The 24389-nt window shown below is 34.6% G+C and overlaps 1 protein-coding gene across 1 annotated transcript; it reads right to left on the reverse strand.

Moving 5' to 3' along the window:
• Positions 1-4569: 4569 nt before the first annotated feature.
• Positions 4570-8905, reverse strand: LOC142631170 (NF-X1-type zinc finger protein NFXL1). The gene is made up of 2 exons (XM_075805266.1): positions 8715-8905; positions 4570-8218 (listed from the first exon to the last, which is right to left on the reverse strand). The coding sequence occupies exon 2, from the start codon at positions 8213-8215 to the stop codon at positions 4871-4873; it is 3345 nt and encodes a 1114-aa protein (XP_075661381.1). The 5' UTR covers positions 8216-8218; positions 8715-8905; the 3' UTR covers positions 4570-4870.
• Positions 8906-24389: the final 15484 nt, after the last annotated feature.

Consider the following 24389-nt stretch of genomic DNA (forward strand, 5'->3'; position numbering starts at 1 on the left):
CCACATGGTGTATATTCAAAAGAGTCTAACTCTTGGATACACAGCGCAGACTTTAAACTTCTATAACACACTCATTTTTCAATGTAAGATTAACCCACTGTTTTTTCTTTTGAGAATATTAAATATTTTAACACACACCACCTTTGATTATATAGTTACCATTTTTTTTTTCTTTTGAGAACATATAGTTACTGATTTTTAGTTAAAGTTTATATCTTAAAGTTTTAATTATGCCGTACATAGCATGGGTCGTAACATATCAACAAAAAAAAAATTACACAAAAACGCTTTATTCAATTCAGTGAATCATGGTTTCTGTAAGTGCACAATTGTATCCGGACCCAAAAACAAGTGATGGGCTCAGGTCCAATGAGCCTTATACAATGAAATTTGTAGAGTATGGGTTTGAAACCTAGGTTTGGGATGTTGGAAGTTGATTAACAGGCTAGAGGGCCACAATCTATGCAAGTGATAGACAAATATGACAAAGAGACCTCCTCAGATACAAGCCGAGGATGATTTGTATTATACTTCTCTTTCTACGTCAAAATTTACAATTCTTAGTCCTTTTTTAGCTAAGAAACTGGTCTCCCTTTCTTTCCTCTCTCGTCTTCTTATATACTTCTTCTTCTTTCCTGTTTCGTCCACATATCACACAAATCTTCCTTTTAGATACTTAACCCGTCTACCACCTTCTTGAAGTCTTTAAATAGTGGCAGGAAGGTTGAATTCTACTGTTCAGAGGTCATTTCTCCATTAATGCGGCCAGGGAAGTAGATGCAGGGCCTTTAATGTGATGGTAACAGCTTTTTCCTCAGATATTTCTCACATGCTCCTGCTTCTAAAGGGTGCACCGATCACACTTTTACCCACCAGTCCTTCTAGAATTCTACCTCTAACTTGTTTAGCAAGTCTCAGGGCCATTGCTGGGCCTGTCCGAGAAGATACTCCTCCTCAGACAACTCCTCGGACCTCTATAGTGCGGACTGACTTGTGAGCCTAGAGACCCTGATCAAAACAGACTGGTACCAACCACTCAGGCCCAAAGCCCAAATGTTTATTCAAGCGCTTTTACCCCCCACAGTTTCTAAAAAAAAATATCAGTGGATCATATTTCTTTAACAAATATATATTCCTTTTGAAATATATATATATATAATTGATAATGTTTTTTTTTTTTAACAAATAAAACTGATAATGTTTAATTTGTTGTTAATCTCATAATATTGTATCTCATAAACTTTTTAAAGTTTTACAATTTTATACATCAATAAATTTAAATTTGGTTATATATTTAAACCATCCATAGAATTTTAGCATTTATATTTTCTTTAAATGTCAGAATATAAAATTCCAAATATAAACACAATCTTTTTTTGTTTTCTTCTTCGAGAAAGAAGATCGAAACTTTTAAACACAATCTGATAGATGCTTAACACTAAAATGTATGACTCCATATATAACAGTAAACACAATCATAATAAATATAAATATTTATTAATAATAGTTATCATATTTATTGAGTTTCATATTTATACACAAAATAAAAGTGATAAAAAAAAAATAATAATATTACGTTAAACATTTCCGTGCATTACACAAAAACACGCGTCACCGACTAGTTGCAACAAATAATTATATATTTCTTAACAAGTGACCTGATAGTACTACTTAGCCAACAATCATACCTGTAACCAAATACGTAGGTGAGCTATTTAGCCAACAAGTAGCCAAAAACGTGTGATGTCCAAAAACTCGGCTTTCGGAATGAACAAAAGAGAGTGAATTATGTGAGTCTGTGAATGCATTCATACCGAGTCACAAATCAGGCAGTCAGTTTCGAAAATTTAAGTACCATCACATCACCATGTCTAGTCGGATTAATCTGGTTGGTTTACATTGCAATTTACAAAAATACTTATGGGTGGGAGAATCGAAGTTAATAAATTATATTATATCCTCTTTGAATGAAAGGATCAAAATGCATGCATACACTCCATGGCCATAGGAGGAGAAAATTCTGGAACTGTAAGGAGGATACCATCTCATATATTGTGACAATTTTCAGAAGGTAGACCTACCCAACCCCTTTTCAATTTTCATATGTTTATTATTATTAATAACCTATTTTTGGGAGATTAAATGTGAAAACAAGATTCTTTTTCATCCCTTGTTAGGTTTTTTTATTCTCTCTATCTTTATTTAAACGCTCTATTTGTTTCAGTATCAACGTTTTCTAGAAAATTGTTCATTTTTCAAATAGCATTTTCTAAAAAATTATATCATTTTTCAGTGTTTGCTGTTTAGTAACAACCTTGAAAATGAGCTTGAGAATGTTTTCTAATTTTTGGCACGCAAATTTTTATTTTTATTTTTTATATTTCTTGTGTAATTTAAAACATGTGTATTATGTAAACTAAGTAATGTAATCAATATAAATAATAATAAAAAACCAAGAATGAATTTGGTTTTCATACTAAAATTTTTACAATAGATACAATCAAAATTAATTGTCAAATTTCCATGATCTCTACTGCTCATCTTGCTCATATATATGGATAGGAACGTCCACACACACACACACATATGTATATCAACCATTTGTCTATATACATAAAATTGACAGGGGAATACATCTTTAATAAGTACAAATAACAATGATTTTTAATTGTCTACTCTTTTTGTTGGTACACTAATTGTCTACTATAGTCAACTACAAGTCTTTAATACTACTCAAAATTATGTATTTATATAATGTATCTACATAACATATCATCACTACATAGTATCTGCATAATGTATCTGTCAACAAAAAAGATTATCCTATGTAAAAGCAATTTAGAGTCATATAGGCACTATGTTTAAAATTTTCATCTTTTACTTCATTCATTCATTCATTCATTCTTCTTTTTTTTTCTAGAACTTTTATGTGCAAAAAAAAAACTTCTACCTAGAATCCATCAAACTAAAAAATTTTTAGAGAAAAAATAAAATTAAGTTTGAAATTCGAAGTAAAGAATTGGGATTTTGGTAAAGAGGAATGAAATAATTACCGTTGCAAATATGTTCTATTTTGCAAGTTGGTAAAGAGGAATGAAATAATTATTGAGAAATGAGAGAAAAAAAATCTAATCAGAGAATTGTGTTATAAAGGGGAAAAGAGAGAGAGAGAGAGAGAGAGAGAGAGAGATCTATGGAAGAGGAGAGACCAGAGTTAGTGACAGTGAGGATGTGAGGAAAGAAAAAGAAAAGGGAAGAGAGAAAGAGTGAGAGATTGTTTTCCAAAAAAATGAGCTTGAGAATGTTTTCTGGTGCTTGGTATGTAAATTTTTATTTTTTATATTTCCTGTGTAATTTAAAACATGTGTATTATGTAAATCAAGTAATGTAATCAATATAAATAATAATAATAAATCAAGAATGAATTTGGTTTTCATACTAAAATTTTTACAATAGATACAATCAAAATTAGTTGTCAAATTTTCATGATCTCTGCCACTTATCTTGCTCATATATATAACGTCCACACACATACACACACACACACACACACACATATATATATATATATCAACCATTTGTCTATATACATAAAATTGACAGGGAAATACATCTTTAATAAGTACAAATAACAATAACTTTTAATTGTCTACTCTTTTTGTTGGTACACTAATTGTTTACTATGGTCAACCATAAGTCTTTAATATTATTCAAAATTATGTATTTATATAATGTATCTACATATATATCATCATTACATAGTATCTGCATAATGTATCTATCAACAAAAAAGATTATCCTATATAAAAGCAATTTAGAGTCATATAGGCACTATGTTTAAAATTTTCGTTTTTTACTTCATTCATTCATTCTTTCTTCTTCTTTATTTTTTTTAGAACTTTTATGTGCAAAAAAAACTTCTAGCTGGAATCCATCAAACCAAAAGTTTCTTAGAAAAAAAATAAAATTAAGTTTGAAATTCAAAATAAAGAATTGGAATTTTGGTAAAGAGAAATGAAATAATTACCATTGCAAATATGTTCTCTTTTGCAAATTGGTAGAGGAATGAAAAAATTATTGAGAAATGAGGAGGAAAAAAATCTAATCGGAGAACTGTGTTATAAAGAGGAAGAGAGAGAGAGAGAGATCTATGGAAGAGGAGAGACCAGAGTTAGTGACAGTGAGGGTGTGAGAAAAGAAAAAGAAAAAGGAAAAGATAAAAAGTAAGAGCCTACCGTGAGAGAGATTGTTTTTCAAAAAAAACTTTTGAAAAACAACCTATAAAAAATAAGTTTTATTTTTATTAAGATTTTTCATTGACTAGAGATAGTTTTTGTTGACCAATTTTTTTGTACTACCAAACACTGAAAAATGTGAAAAACTATCTTTACAGAAAATTTTCCAGCAAAGCGAAGAAGTAAAACCAAACAGATGCATTGGAACAGATGGCACCTAAGCTAAATGTGATTGGGTTTTGTTAAGATGCGTTTGTAGATTTTAAACAAGGCTATTCAACCAAAGTAAACCACTATGCTTATGGAGCTTAAAAACATCACTGAACCAACATCCTAATAAAATCCAATTCCATAGCATCTTTGTCCTTCCAAACGACAAATATACATGTTGCCTTCACACTTTAACTGCAGGAAAGCAAGGGGGGGAAAAATGTATATCAAACACCCATAAAACAACAGGTGATTTAACCCCAAAAAAAAAAAATACAATACTCTTTTTGAAATACCAGTTGCCCCTAACAAGACAAAAAAAAATATACTGAAAAGGGCAAATCGGCAATTTAGAATCCACATCTTCCCGTCCACAAGCCTCAATTTCTCAAAAATCAACTTATGCACTTCTGTTCATCTCTCACTCACTCATAAGCCTTCTCCCAGTCATCTACCACCTCAGACATTTCTGTTCCACTGAAATTATCTTGATGCTGCCCGGCTGAATTTGAACCACTTGCATCAGATTCCAGCACAGGACCTGAATGACTTGCTGTCTGTTTTCCAGGATCCTCTATTCTGAGAGGTGCAGCAGATGAACTCAAAGATGTTTCAGAGTCTAGAACACTCCACCGATTTAGTGTAGCAGCAATTGGAGCTTCTTTCTTCCATGCAGATGCAAGCAAATCCGCAGAGTCACCAGGCCACTCTTCATCACCCCATAAATCTTCCTTCCAACCAGGCTCCTGAACAACAACCTTCTTCCATGGGTTACCCTTCATAGCCGCCACTAATCCCCCTTCCTTGACCGTACTAGCTCCTCCCCATGCACTAGTAGCTGATGATGCCGCTACTGCACCACCATTCGGGATAACCACAACAGCTCCATGATATACTGACCCATGATCCAATCTTCTCATAGCAGTTCCTGCTCGAGCAGGATCACTAAATACGGCCAATGCATTCTTGTCATTCAGCCAAACTAGTTCACATTCCCCACCAAACCTCAGGACCAATGCACTTATATCCGCATCTCTTGGCAAATCAAGAAAAGAAACAACGAGTCTGGGATCCATGTCTACCAAAGGATCGAAAGCCGGGGGATGGGGAGTGTTTATGTTGGTGGAACCCTTAACCCCAATCACACGTGGAGGGGGTTTTGATTTGGGTGTAACATGAACCACAATAAAACGCTTTGGCTCCCAACCTGCAGAATAAATAGCAAGTTTCCACCTGTCGGCAATCAACCTTACCGCATCTCTCTTATCCTTCATCATTGGACAAAAAACATGAACCTTAAGACTACTTGTAGTTCCTCTGCTCTTGCCAAGTACCAAGAACTTACATCTCTCCTCCACAGACAATACCCACTTTGGATCACGCCTATAGAGGTCTGTAAGCATTTCAGAAACAGCTGAGTTCTCTCCAAAATGAAGGGCATCCAAGTTTGAATTAACATCAAAAGCATCTGCTAGAACCCGTTTACGTTCCAACTTAGCACATTCATCATCACACACGAGCTTCCTTTGTCCAAGTGGGATTTTCTTGCCAGATGCTTCCACTGGCTGAAGTGGCACTGGCAACTTTTGGATAATGGAAGCTTCGTATAAAGTATCAGCACTGAAACCCCCAATGTTGCCTCCAGCATCACAAGGAACAGTTGCTGCTATCCGGCCGCAAGAACAAGTGATTGTGACAAGGAAATCACATTTTTCATCAGGACAAAGAGAAGATGGGTGACAAGGTGATTTACATGTATGCCTACAATCTCTCCTAGGAGCACCACATGTCTGCCCACAAGAAGTTTTTAAACCTGGTTCAGGTCCAGGAGAAGTATCACAAGGTGGTGCATGACAAGTTCTGCCACAAGCATGCCTACCACACTGCCTGGTCTTCCCACAGAGCTTGTTACATCTGATATCCTTAGACCCACAAGGTATGTTCCTAAGGACAACATGTCCACCAATGCATTCCTTTGCTATAGGCACTGTACAAGGTGGGCAGTCTCCAAAGTGGCAGCTGTGAGAAGATGAATGACCACAAGGCTGAGGAACTGAACACGGGAGTTGACATGAAGGATGAGGTGTACCACAAGGCAATGGAGGAGGGATTGAAGTTCTCCCACAAGCACACGACAAATCAGTGAAAATTGTTTCAAGGCAAGGAGGGCAATGGCCACTGTGACAAAGTGATTGACAAGAATGCAGCCCACACCTTAGCTTCTTCCCGCATGGGATTGAGCAAGTGTGTGGATCCCAATCCCCAGGGAGAAAACTGTTAGAATTAGAGAGCGGGCAACACCGCTCACTGCACCTGTGCCTTCCACAATTCTTCTTCCGCCCACAAGGCTTATCACAAGTAAATTTCTCCTCAATCACTGTTTTGTAGCATTCCACATTTCGAGAAGTTGATCCACAACGGCATTTTTGAGAAATTCTAACCAAACATGGTGGGCAATCCCCTGCATGGCATGACTCTGTACAATAATGCATCCCACAAGGAAGGAGCTTGCCACAATTTTTAGAACAGGTTGGAATTGGGTCCAAACAGCTCTGTCGTTCCTCCTGCAAACTTGTTTTCCCACAATAGCATGTATTAACCCTGCTTGGCATCAAGTCGCACTCTCCACAAGATCCAGGATGGCAAACTTCACAGCAGGCATGATTACCACATGTAAGCTTATTTCCGCAAGTTGAATTACAAGAAAAAAGACCCTCCTCTGTTTTCACCTCTCCCTTCACAGACATGTCACCACAAAGAACAACCTCCATCTTCTTCTTGCAGAAACAAGAGGCATTGACTGAAACCTGACATGGATCACAAGAACCCACGTGGCAGGTCCGTTCACACCTATGACGCTTACATTCAAGAAGCTTGTCACAACGCTGACCACAAGTAAGAACAGACTTCCGATCAGAGCACCGTGTTGTAATTGTTTTCTTCCCACAAGGACATAAACGGGGCGGGGCAAAAGCTTTACAAGGAGGGCATGGACCTGGATGGCATTGCAAAACACAATTATGTGGGCAAGTATCCTCCTCACTCTCACCAGCACCTAGTTCCCTTTCAAGTGGCTTGCCACATGGTTCTCCACATGAATGTGGCGTCAAATACAAATCAGAAGGCGGGTCTGGCCTCTTCCCACAAAAGCAAATATACCGAATCTCCTTCAGTGATGTAAGCTGCACCGACTGACATCCAGGGCACCGCCAATTAAATCCCTGACTCTTCTCCGCAGACAAGTCGACAGAAGTAGGCGCCCGAGCCCATTTCTTGATACAAACCAGATGAAAAATAGAGTAACAGCTCGAGCAAGACCAAATGGGTGCTGACCTCCGCACCATGTCATAGCAAATCATGCACTCAACAGTGCCCTTCGTCAGCTTCTCCTGAATTTCTTGCACAAGCTGAGGTAAATTCAAGTCCTTCAATCCCTTCCCCACCTGACTCTCCCTATCCTTTCTCTGATTCAAAGGTCGATAACCCACGTATCCCCTTCCCCTTGGAACATTACTCCCTCCAGCCCGACTCTCAGGTGGAGCAGAACTAGAGTTCAAGTCCCCACCAATTCTGTAGTTGGAACTGAAGCGCAATGGTGGGTTTGGATTCAGGATTGGGATTGGGATTGGGCTTGGGTTCGGGTTCGGGTTCTGGTTCTGGTTCACAACAGTGGTGGCCGTGGATCCTCTAGGGATCCACTGGTGACGAGCAGCCTGGGCAGGAAATCTAGTCCTATGATCCCTTCTATCATTTGGAGCTTGAGAGCTCATATTCTGTGATTCCAAACACACAAAGCTTGTATCAACAAACTCCAAATTAAACAACACCTAAATTCTAACCGCACCCAAAAATTTAAGAATAATAATAATAAAGAAAAAAGAAAAGGAAAACGATCAGCAGTCTATTAATGGCGATCAATCGAATCAGATCAGGAATTTGTACAAAAAACAAAAATCATAATCATCCATTTCTTTACCAATAGAAATTAGTGACAAATCAATAATATTATGCAGCTCTAGCTTCAAAATCATAGAAATAATTGTTTCTTCTCTTCTTTTTTCTTTATTCCTTTTTCGGTTACGCTCTCCGGTCCTAACATATGTAAAAACAAAACCCATTTCTCCAAATCCTAATTTGTTCACCCAGCCCCATATTTTCTTGGCAACCCAACCCTAACTAGTCTTTATGATTCAAGAAAAAGAATCAAGAAAACAAGAGATTAATTGCAAAAAACTAAAAAATTTAACTAAATAAAAGGAAAAAAATTACCTGATCAATACGATAAAGATCTGTCTGTCTGTGTCTCTCCCTGTGAGTGTGTTGGCGAGAGGTAAATGTTGTGACTGGGTCTCGCGGATTTTATTTTATGTTGTGGTGGTGAGAGACAACAAAAATAAGGTGGGCCCCAAGTCTTTTGTTTGGTTTAGTGGGTTTCTCTTTTCTTTTTCAGGGATAAACCGACCCGACCACAAGGACTAGGAATTTCATATGAGTTGAACCTTATATATATACCACTCTGTGCCTTGTGGCCGAAGGCAAGCATTTCTCTAATTTCTTAATCTTCGTTGTCAGCTTTTGCGTGTCAAAGGACAGAGGGTATTATGCGTGGCCGCCACTCTGCTACTCGTATGGTTAAATTTTTTATTTTTGAATAGTAACTATTTTTAACACTAACGGGAGAGGGGAGATGTTTTAAATCTCTTTAATTCAAATTTATTTTTTAATGTGAAATTAACTTATTATTTTATTTTAAAATATTAAGTATTTTTAATATACACACAGAAAGATGAGAGAAAGTCATAAAAAAACTTACAGTGATATTTATTCAAAAATGTCTAACTTTTAGATACACAACACAAATTTTAAACCACTTAAGTTTACACAACTTTTAGCTCTAATTTAAAGCCCAATTTTGACTAACATTAAAATGAGTAATATTATATCCACTAATAATTTCACAGTAATTTATTAAAAAAATAATTTTAAAATAAATTTTAAGTGACAAATTTTTATTAATTGTTATTGGTAAAGAAAAAAAATAAAAATTTCGATGGTGGTCTCAAAATTTTTATTTATTTATTTATTTTTCTGAATAACGACTTTAATGCTCAACTTGAACAAGAGAGAAACAAAAGGATCATGGCTTGACCGGCTGACCGCATCTTTAATCTTGGACCGAACAAAAAAAAGCTAGCAAATTAGAAATGGGAACCAGCTCAAACCAATTTACAAAAGCTGAATAGTGGGATCAAATTAAAACTAGTAAATGTTTACCACTTAATATTTATTATGAAAATATTGTGGACATAACATTTTTCTAGTAAAATTATACCCTTTTTTTTAAGTCTCCTCTGCAACTCACTAAAATGAGTCAAATTTACTTGTCCTTCTTTCTCCAACTCATGTATCATATATATTATAACTCTAAGTAATGTTATACCATCTAATAAGTTTTTTTTTTTTTTAAATTCATATTTTGAAAATTTCACCGTCGAATCACATGTTCTTAACTTGTATGTCAAAATTCATACCAATCAAATGTTATTTACCATTCAGCCCATAAACTCAACTTTTATACATAATTTTAAACTGTAAAATTTTAATATTTACACATTTGATTGATGATATAGTTATTGATTTTTGATCTTTTTGAAATATAGCAAGCATAAAAGATATTAGAAAAAAAAATAATTCAACGTTGAATTTCTTAAAATTTGCATCTAATAATAAATATTGAATGGTGTAATATTGTTTCAAGTTACAACAAATATAACTTAAACCTAGCCCATATATTATATTATATTAAAGTTGAAGCATAAGAAAAGTATAATTACAATACAAATTAGATTTTAATTGGATTCTAATTTTGTAACACATGTCCTATTTGGATTTATTGATTTTTGTACCAAGTGAGTTCTTTAATACAAAAGATGAGGAGTCAAGTACAAATAAACTATAAAAAAAAAAAATCATATTGATTTTACTTTCCTATGGCATTTGTTTAGCTGGAAATAATTCAAACTAAGTTACTTGGAATTTACATTGATTTAGCACCTTAATCATTGATTTGATCTACAATTTTAGCTCGTGATTGTCTTGCAGCACTAATCATGTTTGATATATTTTTAAAATTATTGGGTATGTTAAAGACATAAGCCCATAGACTTTAGTTGGAAAGCCCAAGTAATTTTCATAGCATATGTAAGTTGGTGGCAGTAGGGATGGCAATGGGGCGGGGCGAGGACGAAGATGGGATCTTCGTCCCCGCCCCGCATGGTTTTGTTTTGCCCCATCCCGGCTCCGCTCCGCATGACGGGGAAAACTCTCATCCCATCCCCACCCCTTGGGGCCCCACGAAACCCCGCCCCATTCCGTAAAACTCTACTTTTTGTTAATTTTCCCTACAATTAGTACAATTTTTTTAATGAAACCTATTTCATTAATAAAAATATATTTGAAATTACAACTAAATTTATCTCATCAAATCAAATCAATTTTTTTTAAAAAAATTGAATAATATATCCATGCGTTTAACCAAAAAAAAAAAAAAAAAACTCATAGTATAATACATAACAAAATAAAGGCAGAGTACCACATTGAGTAAAATAAAATAAACTAATATTGATATGTTATTTAAATAGTAGAGTTTTAGGGTATGAGAAAATTGCAATTATAACCGTTAGCAACTCGGGTAGGGCAAGGTGGGGTGGGTCTAAAAAATCTAAACCTATCCCCGCCCCGCCCCGTGGTACGGGGCTAAAATCTTGCGTCATCCCCACCCCATCACCGTTGCGGGGCGGGGAAAACCCGCTCGGGGCGAAGTGGGGGAAAGGCGGGTTAAGTGGGGCAGGGGAAAATTGCCATCCCTAGGTGGCAAGTGACATAACTTACCATCAGATCATCTAAATATCCCACAATTCCTCTCATTCTTTTATGAAAGTCACCTCCTTCTCAAAAAATCTTTTTCCTTCTTTACTTTATCAAATTTGATATCTTGCCAAAACTCTTCCGCATTCTTGGCAAATATTCCCTAATATCAATAGAAGTTGAAGAAAATCAAAGGTATGAAAGTAGACTGCTCATATCAAGGGAGATTTTAAAATATTATGTTAGATTTTTTCAACACTTTACTGAGAATCTCTCACTTGTGCTTGTGCTCCTATATAAAGAGAGGTAAGATTTCACTTCGCCTACTCCCTTTAGGTCAGGTTGTCTGTGAAGAAATTGTCAATTCTTCACTAAATTCACCAAAATTTCTTTTTTTTTCCCTTTCATTATGCAAAGTTTCAATTCCATCAATATACAATGACTAATTATTAATACATTCTTTAAGAATGTAAGCCTCTACAATCGAACCTTCTAGTCTGGCATAATTGCAAACATAAATTTTCAATTTTCCAAGAAGCCTACGAGAAAAAAGCATTGGAATTATGATTACATATGTAGCTAAATTTATAGATTTTTTTTTTCTATGGGAAAGATACAGTTAATTGATGCATCAATGGGAGCTAATTATCTTTTAATTGGATACATCCACCGTTATTGTACCGGTCCTCCTAGAATGGCTTCTCGAGGAAAGTGAACAGCAAGATGGACCATAACTTCAAAAAATATTGGAGGAAAGTACCTCTTGAGCTTGCATAGTATGTGAACTATACGTTCTTTTAGTTTCTCCAAGTCACTTCGCTTTAGGGTCCTTGAGCATAAGTCTTGGAAGAAGCTACCTAACTCAAACAATACAAGACTAATTTCCTTATGCACAAAACCTCACAACCCAATTGAAAGAATTCATTTTAATAGCACATGACAGTCGCGGCTTTTCAAACCATATAGTCTACCATTTCTCACATTCATTGACCTTGATATGTTTTCTGTATAGCCATCCAGTTACTTGACTGATTTCAAAAAGTTATAAAAGTCATCCATTTGTTTAGGGTTTTAATGAAAAGAAAGCACAAGACTTCTCATATGATCCATCAGGATGTTGATGCAAATGCAACTAGTGCCTAAAATTTGTAATTTGCCAGTCTATTTGTGCCTTTTCTGTGTCCTTGTTTTTCCCCTCAATGCCCAACAAAGTACCGTAAGTACTCTCATTAATATTCTTCTTGATGTGCATGACATCAATGTTGTGTTTAAGCTTATTATTTTTCCAGTATGGTAACTTGTACAAAATACTTATCCTTGACCAATTTGGTTTCCTAATAAATTGATGCGGTCTCTTCTTGTTACTTGGATTCTTTCCTAAAATTATATTTGGGATTCTATCTAGCTCCTCTTGTATCTTTCCCACTTGTAACTCTAAAGATCTCATTTGTTTCTCCAATAAACCATTGTGGAACTGACTATTTCGCAGTCCATAGCCAAATGGGCTTGATGGTTAATAAATCCAATTTTACTTTCCAAATATTCTGAATATGGTTCGTCGTTCCAAGTGTAACAAGAATGATAGCCATTTGTCCTCCACTCAAATACGTTACCAAATCTAGGATAGTCATGTATCGTTCACAACAAAGTTGCATGCATCTAGAAATGCTCTTCACCATAGACATCGTAAGTTTCTGACAATCTTCCCATAACTCCTTCAACTCGTCAACCAATAGTTTCAAGAAAATGTCAATTTTATTTCCTAGTTGTAGGGACCAGAAATAAGTAAGGACAACATGTAATAGCCCAACCCAATGGAAAAAAAGAAAAAAAAAGGTATCAGATTTTTGAAGCCCACATGACCCCCCCCCCCCCACCTACCTCTTATTTCCCCACCACACATTCACAAATATCTCCCTCCCTCTTTGACCGACCATCACTCCTTTCTACCATATTCTCTCTCTTTTTTTCACACAATACTTCTCTCTCACACTCTCTCACTCTCCCACCAGCACCTTTACTTCTCATCACCTCCACCATATTTTTCCGACAAGATCACTGGAAAAATCCATAGGAAAACGATAAGGCTCACTCACCTCTACTATTTGAAGTAAAAATTTCTAATCTTTTTGTGGGTTTATATGTTTTGCTTGAGGTTATGCTTATTTAAGCTTTAATAATAATACCCATGTGATTTATGAGCATTAAAAGTGATATTTATGTATTTTTATGTATGGTTTTTGGTCTTGGTGGATGTATTTGATGAGAGGGTTTATGATTTTTGCAATGGTGGTTAGCTAAGTGGTGAAGATTTGGGAGTTTTGGCTTTCTAATGTGAAATAGTTGATGAATCTAATTTTTATTGTGTATTTGGAGCTAGTGGAGGATTTACATTTGGGATTTGTAATGGTGGGTATTGTTATATATGTTGTTGTTTTGTGGGTCTCTTGAAAATGACATGTATATTGAGGAAGAAATTCATAAAGTGTTAGGATCTCTTATGGTAAAGGTGAAGCTTGGAATGATATGATGATAAGTTGGAGTCAATGCCTTGTAATGAAATTATTGAGAAACTTTGGAAGTGAAATACATTATTTGTGAGGTTAAATGCTAGGCTTGCCTAATTAATTTCTTAGTTAGCAATTTCTAATAGGTAGCTAGACACAATTTCAAGTTTTATGCTTATTTTGATAGGTTTGCTTGGTATTGTTTAGGTTCTAGCTAATTTCTTTTAGAGCTTGGAAAATTAGGCTTTTGTGGGTTGCAAGGTAAGTAGCTTTTTAATGGGATATTTTTGGAAAATAACCATGTTGCATAAAACATTATTTTTGGGTTAAACACATTTTGGGAAATTGTTTATGGAAACTATATATGTGATTATTTGTGAAAATGACATCATATTTGGCAATGCTTATGGGGGAATGCAAGATTTGTTAGCATGGAAAAGATTAGCATCTTTGATTAAAATTCTTGAGAATGAATTTTATTTCTTATTGCATTATTTGCAAAATTAAAGATGCTTTGATATTTGGGAAAATTGATGCAAAATCTTCTTGACAAGAAATGAGTTTGAAGGCTTTGAGAACTTTGTGAATATTTTGGATATTTCAAAGGTTTTTGTGAAACTACTTGAAATTGAACTGTGTTTTGATTTCATGTAAACTGTGAGCTCTTTATATTTTCACCCTTGGGCTGTGACATGTGATTACCGGTGATTACCCAGCTAGATACTATAGTCTGTGTGACATTGGTATCTTAGCACCCATCTTTGTGATGGTTATGAGTTCCAGCTTTGTGTTAGCAAATGAGTTCCGGTTTTGTGTTGGCAATGGGTTCCGGCTTTGTGTCAGTAGATTAGTTCCGGCTTTGTGTCGGCAATGAGTTTCAACTTTGTGTTGGCAGATGAGTTCTGGCTTTATGTTAGTGTTTGAGTTCCGACTTTGTGCTGGCGATTGTCATGTGGCCTTGGGTTGGATTTTCTAGTTTGGAATAGTATTGTTGTTGCTCACAGTGTGTAGTATGTAGTTTCATGTTGAGATATTTTAAGAAAGCTTTGTGTTGTATAGTTTTTAATCATGCTTGTCATATCATTTTTGAAAATGGTTTCATAGAATTTACCTGGAAAGTCTCAAATTATAACATGCTTTGTAAAATGTTCATCATTATGAAACTTGCATTTCTCTCACCCCCATTAATTATGCTACTTTTTGGGCTTTGTCTCATTCTTTTATTTTACAAACTTTTTCAGAGTAGACAACCATCTTTTCGAGACAGCTTTTGGTGGCTAATAGTAGTTAGACTAACTGCTGATGGAGGCTGACTTTTGTGATGGAGATAATTGATGATATATAGCTTAAAGTAGGCTTGACCCAATTCTTTTGTATCTAATAGTGGTTATGCCTTTATTTCCACTAATGGGACAAGTTGATGTTTTTTAATTATTTAATCAGACCTCCATTCGTTTGTGACCAATGGTCATTGTATTTATTGCATAGAGCTTTGACTTACTTTGGGAGTATATTTAATAGAATTATTAAGATAATTCTTGATGTTTGTATTTGTTATGATTTTATTTGGATTGAATTGCCAAAATGAACAAAATCTACAAGTACCTTTGAGATGTTTTTCTCATGCTTTGGATCCTTTTGGGTTTGGGGCGTGACACAACATAAAATATGACTCCTTCATAACCAACCAAGGCAATAGGTTATCTAAGATAAGTATGACAGGCCACATACTATAATTGTTATTCATGTTCTCGAAAGAGTTAAATCCATCTGTAGCCAACCTCAACCTCACATTATGAGGTTCGATGACGAAATCAAGATATTGCAAATCAAACTCTTTCCCCTCCTCACAAACAACCAGTTGCTTCATTATCCCATCGTTCACACATTTGTCTATATATCATCTCATGTCCTTAGCTCTTTGTCGTGACATGCACAATCTCCTCAGTCTTGGTGTCAACGGGAAGCATGACCATCCTTGTACTTAGGCTCCTCACACATCAAACATTTATCAAGATTTTCATTTTCCTTCCAAAATGGTACACAATCATTTTTACATGCATGAATATGCTCATATGACATGCCTAAGTCACGTAATATCTTCTTTGCTTCATAAGTTGACCTTGAAGCCAAGTTACCTTTCGGCCAGTTGCCTCATTATCCCAACGTTCACACATTTTTCTATATATCACTCGTGTCCTTATCTCCTTGTCATGACATGTACAATCTCCTCAATCTTTGTATCAACGGGAAGCATGAGTATCCTTGTACCTAAGCTCCTCACACTTCAGATATTTATCAAGATTTTCATTTTCCTTCCAAAATGGTGCGCAATAATTTTTACATGCATGAATATGCTCGTATGACATTCCCAAGTCATGTAATATCTTTTTTGCTTCATAAGTTGACCTCATAATCAAGTTACCTTTTGGTAAATACTTAATTAACAATTCTAGTATCATGTCAAGTCCCTTATTACTCAAGTTGGTCATTATCTTTACATTCAATATCTCAATAACAAACTTCAATATAGTATAATTAATGCAACCCGTATACAACTCACACTTTGCATCTTCCTCGAATTTGTCAAAATTACGCACTTCCTCATCTTGGTTTGCTTTTCTTGGTTCTCCTCTAATTCAGTCACTCACTAAGGCATCTATAACATCCATATGGTCGTCATCTAACATTTCGTTGTCATGAATGTTCTCGTTTGATTCACGAGTGTTGTGACTTAAATAATGCTCCTAAGTGCAGGATTGTCATGACACAATAACTCGGTAAGTCTGATGTCGAATCCACTAGGAAAAGAGAATTGATTAGCAAATCACAAGAAAATAAAACTAAAACAATAAAGTTTAATTGAAGAGATTGTGATGGTATAGTAAAGGTAATTTAAATTAAGAGAAAATAACAATATATTAAAGCGATAAGGTTTAGGGATCTACACACAACACATCAATTGGCAGTCTTAACAATATTTATTTTACAAGTCAAATAAAATTCATATGAATGATGATCTTAGTCGGATGATTTAACAATAAGAACTTAAGAATTGATTTTTTAAGGTAGTTTCATGAAATTGATTAATTTTAGGCAAAACAAAACTAGTGAATTAGTTCACAGGAAACTAAGCATTTAACATGCCTGGAGTCTGCAATAAATCAAAGAATTTTATAGACCTAAACACTTTTCTAGATAAGTAAATCAATAAAAAAAAACACATAATAACATAAGCATTAAAACCATATAATAATTGTTAAGAATATGTCAATAAATAGTTGGGTTTCACCCCTTGCCTTAGCAAGGCTTCTAGGAAGCCATAATACAAATAGAATTCTAAAAACTGTAAAGAAATTTTAAGAAAACCTAAACTACGTTCTATGGTAGCTCTCCTCTGAATTTTGCCCTAAAAAGCCTTTAAATAGGTTAAGGAATCCTATTACAAGTTGAATTCCTATTTGGAGAAAATTTCAGGTTTTTAGGCTTCCCTTAACCAACTTTTTTGGCCCATTTTACATCAAATTTCAGATTTTTGGTAAACAACAGAGTTGTAGCCCTTTAAGTTAAATTTTCATCCCAACTTTAATCATCTCAATTGGATATCTGAGCCGAAAGTTATGCCACAAATACTAACTGGTGCGCAAGCCGGAATCCTAGTCTAACTTGGACTTAAATTTGATGCAAATTTCCTTTGATTTCTTGCTCCAATTGAACTTAAATTTCATTGGGTTGGCCTAATTTGACTTCATTATAACCCTTGTAAAAGTAAAATCCATTAGCATTCTTCTTTGCACAAATCCGCTCATTTAATTCCATTCTCCTACAAAAGACAAATTCACATATTGAAATTCAATTAAGCACAAAATTGATTATTCAACACTATTCCAAAACCAAATATAAAATGTACGAATTAACTCAAAAAAAGTATGATAATACCTTCTAACAATGATATAATTATGCAAAATTAAGCTATTATCAATGAGGTTCTCCATGATCAAACCATTTAGTGTAAAATTACATAATCCCACAATGAAGCAAATGGACACACAAAACATAATGAGATTGTCGATAGCAATTCACATATTGAATACACGGGCATGAAATATTACCACTCGAGTCCACAACTGCTATTGTAAAATCAATAAATGAATTCACTCCACTAATATATGGTTCACTTAATCTACCATCAGATGTCTTACCTAGCGTCATCCAACTTTTATCCTTGTCTGATTACAAATGTAAGGTGGATGTTAATTCAGCAAAAATAATAACAATTTATGTATAATGTATTCAAACATCTAAGTCTCTAATCTACTTAGATAAAGCCTTATCCCATTCAAGAATGCACAAGTCTATGTCACGTCGTACTCAATTCTATATATACTTTAATACTTAGATAAAGTCTTACCCCACTAATATATGGTTCACTTATTATACCATAACCTTTTAATTTTTTATTATTATAAGTACCATAGTCTTTTAATTAAGTGTAAAGATAATTGGAAGTTTAAAAATTGATTAATGTTTTTCGTACTCAAATCTATATATACCTTAATACTTAAAAATATATATACAAAACTATCAACACTCTCAATATCAATTTAAATGACCTTATAATACCATTCAAGCTACCTACTTGCGCCAACCCAACAACTTAGCACAAAACCAATTATCAACGTCACAATATAAAATGCTTACAAATATTGAAGAAAAAAAATCAAACAAAAGTAACTCAATAATATTCATTCACAATTTCTAAAGATAATAAACACTCTCAATATCAATTTAAACTACCTTATAACACCATGCAAGCACCTGCTTGCTCCAACTCAACAACCCACCACAAAATTCAATTATCAACATCATAATATAGAATGCTTACAATATAAAATGCTTACAAGTATTGAAATAAAAAAGTTAATAATCAAACAAATATTACTCAGCAATATTTATCCAAAATTTCTAAAAATAATAAAAACTCCCAATATCAACTTAAACTACCATATAACACTATGCAAGCCGTTTTTTTGCTCTAACTCAATAACCCAACACAAACCAATTTATCCAAAATTTCTAAAAATAATAAACGGTGCCAAGAAAAAAAATTAAAAATCATTGAATTCTATTTTATTTGTTGAAAAATAAGATGGACCCAACATTTACTATATATCTTTGTTGAAATACTGAGCTTTGCAGGGCAATTTGATAATTTGATTCAAGTTATGTTGAAATGGGTATTCAGGAACTTCAACATATTCAAAAAACCAAATCCATAATACAAATCAAATCGGGGACAATATGTGGAAAAAAAGAGAGTAAAAGATCAAAGATTAGATCAAGAAGAAGAAACTAACATCATACCATTCAAAACCCATAAAGAGGCAAGGCAAAAAGATCCACAGAGAATAGGTAAAAGGAGTTCCAAATAAACAGTGTATTCTTCAAATTAAGTACAACAAACCAATTCATAAATATAGGGTAAGCAAAAGGATCCACACCCAAAAAATAAAAGCCCCAATAGAAAAAAGATCGCATTAAACCAAACATGGATATGATTTAACCATACAAGTTTGCACAAGACCATTTCTTAAATTTGACATGTACTCAAAACAAAGCATATAAGTTTGCACGCATAATATAAAACACAACAAATAAAACATATCCATCAAAAAAAGATATATTTTAACCAACAACTTACTCATTTTTCAATGTTAACCAACAACAAACAGTAGAACACAAAATCCAAATCATAGCTTTGAAATAATGGAATGAAGATTTGAAATAATCTCTTAAACTACTGATCCAAACCCAAACCCTATTCTATAAACACAAAATCCCCTCACAGCTAGATCAAAACTAAAGTCATATTACAAATGATAAAATGTTGTCTTTCGTGAAATAAATAGACACAAACAATCAAGAATCACCAGGACAAACATGATCGCAAATATGAGGCAAAATACATAAGCAAGAAAGAGAATTATGATTTCTCCATCCATTTAAATGGTGCTATCATTTCAATCAAAAGACAGCTCTAACTAAAAACATCAAACAATTTTCCTTTCCTCTGAATTCTCATAAGCCAAACAAATCGTTACAAAATTCATAAAACAATACAAAATCATAAAGAATTAGATAAACCCTAACCTAATCCCCTAGGAAGAAAATCACGACCAACAAGGCTCTCCAACACCGATGACTTTCTCGAACTCTACACTTACACAGCCAAACATATTTCAAAATTAACCATCACAAACACTCACACACACAGTGGGAAAAACATATGCAAGAGAGAGATACCTAGCCATGGTGTAAGGCAGCTGAGAGAGGGAAAGAGGCTAGGAGACGACTGCGGTAGCTGGAGAGGGAGGCAATGGCGACGGCGTAGTGGAAAGAGATCGGATCAGGCCAAAGTGAGACGGGGAGGAGAGAGAGTGAGGCGGGAATTTCTTAGGATGAGATCGGGGTCAATGGAGGTAGAGGATGGCTAGGGTGGCGTCGGTGGCTATTGGGGAAATATTGGAGGTTAGTGGCGGCGGAGAGAAGAGAGTGGAGGGTGAGAGAGTGAGTAGCGGCTAGATTGAGAGGAGATTGGATCTTAGTGGTAGTAAAGCTTAGTGGCGTTGATGGTTGGGGGCAATATCAGCCCCGAAGGTAGAAGCGGCTTTGGGAAGGCAAGAGAGAGAGTGAAAGGGGAGAGAGTGGGTTTTGGACCATTTGGATAAAAATGAGAGTGATCCTTATGTTAATATTTAAGTGATTTTTTAGCGACAACTTTATTAGTCGCTATTGATCACCTTTAGTGACAAAATTTGTTTCATCACTTATACTGTTCCTATGATTTTTTAGCAACAAATCATTTCATCACTATTGGTGACCTTTAGCGACGAAATTGGTTTCGTCACCTATACTTTTCCAGTGACTTTTTTAGCGATGAATTACTTTGTCACTATTGGTGACCTTTAACAACAAAATTGGTTTCGTCACCTATAATATTCCTGCAACACCTATTGCAACGAAATTTTTGTCGCTAAAAAGTTAAAATTTTAGAGACAATATTTCGACACCATAGATTAATTTAGTTGTGTGCCCACTTTTAACCTTTGGCGCCCTTATTTTAGTACAACAAATTTCATCGCCAAATGTTATTTATTTTTTTATAAATGACGATGAAAGATAAATTTTGCCACTATATATTATTTTTTGATGACAAATCATCACTAAAATTTGTCACCAAAAATATAATTTGTTGAAGTGCCTCTCACTAATCCTGTGTAAGATCACAATCCTAATAACCTTGGATGTGATGTGATAAATATGTAGAAAATAAGAGAGATGTGATGTAATAAATATGTATAAAAAAAAAGTAAAATTCATAGCCATGGGGGCAAGGGGTGGAAAACTAACATTAATAGACTTTATATGAAAAATCTACTCCTCTTTCGGTAGGTATAACTCTCCTATTTATAAAGAAGGATATTTTCCTCATTTTTAGGTACCAAGATTCCTTCAATTGATGATATAACATCATGTTTATCTTCCACAAAAATGCGAAAGAAGATAAGATAAAATCATATTGAAAATACAAAAAATATTGAAAGTCAGGGGCCTAATTGACGATTGGCAATAAGGGCTAGGGATGGCAAAACCCCCTCGACTTGACCTGGGAAACAATAGGGTCCGGTTTGGGTTTTAAGTATCAAACCTGAAGCGGGTTCCGGTCGGGTGTGGGTTTTAGTAATCCCTACACCGAACCCAAACTTGACCCGTTTAGACTAAAATTACAAAAAAACCTAACTAACTAACTATATATATATATATATATATATATATATACCACTTAACCCAACCCTTACTGGCTAACTCTAACTCTTACTCTCATCTCATTTAGCCACCCCCTCACCCTCACTCTCTCTTACTCATTTTTTCCCTTGCCATTGGCCATACCCCTTATGCCCTCCCTCATCCCTACATCTCCACCTTGACTTCAAGGCCAACTCCTTCTCTGTGGCTTTGTCACTGTAACTTGGGTTCATCATTCTCCACAATTTACTTTTATATATATATATATATATATATATATATATATATATATATATATATATATATATATATATATATATAAGTTCATGATGCGGGTATTGTTCATATCAGTTGCTGGTGCTGATTTTTGAATAGTAACCGGATTGGAATTTTATCCTGAGTTGCTTTAGTCAAGATGTTTTTAATTGCTATCCAAATTATACCCACTATATGGATTTTGGGAATCTTGGAGAGGATCAATTGGATTGTGATTAATTGATGCTACTGAAGCAGTAGGAGAAACCTGTTCTTCTGATTCTAGCTGCTGTGAGTGGGCCATTAGTTGCTGGGCTAATTCTTTTAACTCTTTGCTAGATTTCTCGGCGATCTAAATAGAATCTAGGCTAGTTCATGATGCGGGTACTATTCATATCAGTGGCTGGTGTTGATTTTGAATAGTAACCGGATTGGAACCTTATTCTGAGTTCTGATCTACCCACAGCTTTTTGGCATAGAAAGAGACACGAGGTAGCTCTCCCATATGTCAAAGATTTCAATGAAAAGGATATCCCTACCAAAGCTCGACCTATTCAAATGAACCAAGAACTCATAGATACTTGTAGAGTAGAGATAGAGGACCTTCTTAAGAAAGGAATTATTAGAAAGTCTAGATCACCATGGTCTTGTCCAGCCTTTTATGTCCAGAAAAATGCTGAGATAGAAAGAGGTGTTCCTAGACTAGTCATCAACTACAAGCCCCTTAACAAAGTCTTAGAATGGGTAAGGTACCCAATTCCCAACAAAAAAGACTTAGTTAATAGGTTTAGTAGAGCGGTAGTTTTCAGCAAGTTTGATATGAAGAGTGGATTTTGGCAAATACAGATCAGAGAGCCTAATAGGTATAAAACAACCTTTACCACACCCTTTGGACATTACGAATGGAATGTAATGCCCTTTGGCCAAAAAAATGCACCCTCTGAATTTCAAAATATCATGAATGAGATTTTTAATCCATTTTCCAGCCATGCAATTGTCTACATCGATGATGTACTCATCTTCTCAGAATCTTTGGAATAACATCAGAAACAGCTAAGAGCATTCCTCTCTCTCTCTCTCTCTCTCTCTCTCTCTCTCTCTCTCTCTCTATATATATATATATATATATATATATATATATATAAAACTTTGGGTCGTTACTTGATTTCCTACATGTATATTTGTGAATTGCGATTGTCCAATATATTCTCGTTTTGATTCAAGTTTATGTTAATTTTAGTGTTAGTATATTGTTTTATGATCAACATGTTTATTGTTTAAAGATAGATATTAGCATATTGTTTATTGATTAACATGTTTATTGTTTTATTAATTTCATCATTTAAAGACAGAGGCTCGCTCCCCCTCTATGCATATTGTTTTATGTTTATTGTCCAATTAATTTTAGTGTTAGCATATTGTTATTTTTTTTCTTATGTGTAAGAAACACTTTTTTTTTCTTTTTTTTTACCGTTGCTGGTTTCCTGGTGCTTTTTTGTAATCAACATAATCTTTTGAACCCCGTATCCAAATTATTGCTTCATTAAAAATTGAATGTTTCCTTTGTTTATGGCTGTTTAAATGTAGTAGTCTATCATTCTTATTCACTTTATTGTTTTTTTGGTTATTGAAATAGATCATTATTTTTGTTTAAATTGTCAATTGTGTGATATTATTGCGTATTTGTGCCTAAAAGGGAAATGGGAGACAAAAAAAAAAAAATCTAGTTCTCCCTCGCCGAGCAACTTTCCCTTGAGAACTACACGTTCTCCCTTGCCAACTATGCATTCTCCTTTGCCATTCTCACAATCACCCTCACCATTGTCGCCTTTTGCCAGCTGACCCTCATGATCACCATCACCTTTATGCCCATAAACAATGAGTATGTGTATTAATTAATAGATAATCATGTGTAATTATAATTGGAGTTTTTTTAATTGATATTTGTGTGTACTGTGATGCTTTGGGAGCATTTTACTAGGAAGAAAGTTAATGAGAAACCTAAAACTCAATAGCATCATTGTGGCAAGCTTTACTTGGGTGATTCTAAACAAGGCACAAGGCATAAGCCATTTGCGTGGTCATTTAGGCAGATGTCAATGGCTAAAGTTTAAAAATATAATGGATATGCAACAACTAGTGTTAATTAAAAAACAAAATAAGGTAGATGGAACAATGAGTTTAAATCCTTACCAATATAATCAAGTTAAAGTGGGGAGTAATCTTGCTCGTATGGTCATCTTACATGAATACTCACTTTCAATGGTTGAGCATTTTGGGTTTAGAGAATTTAAGGGTTATCTTCAACCTTTATTTAAAGTTGTTTCAAGAAACACTTTGAAGAGTGACCTTCTTAAAATCTATGATAATGAAAGGGAGAAAGTTTTGAAAATGATGGACAATAATGTAAGTAGAATAGCAATTACAGCTGATATGTGAAATTCAAGTAACAAAAAGAGAGGGCTCATGGTCATTACTGCTCACTTTATCAATCACACTCAGACCTTGC

This window comes from Castanea sativa, chromosome 4 (genome assembly GCF_040712315.1).
Source record: "Castanea sativa cultivar Marrone di Chiusa Pesio chromosome 4, ASM4071231v1".
Lineage (NCBI taxonomy): Eukaryota > Viridiplantae > Streptophyta > Magnoliopsida > Fagales > Fagaceae > Castanea > Castanea sativa.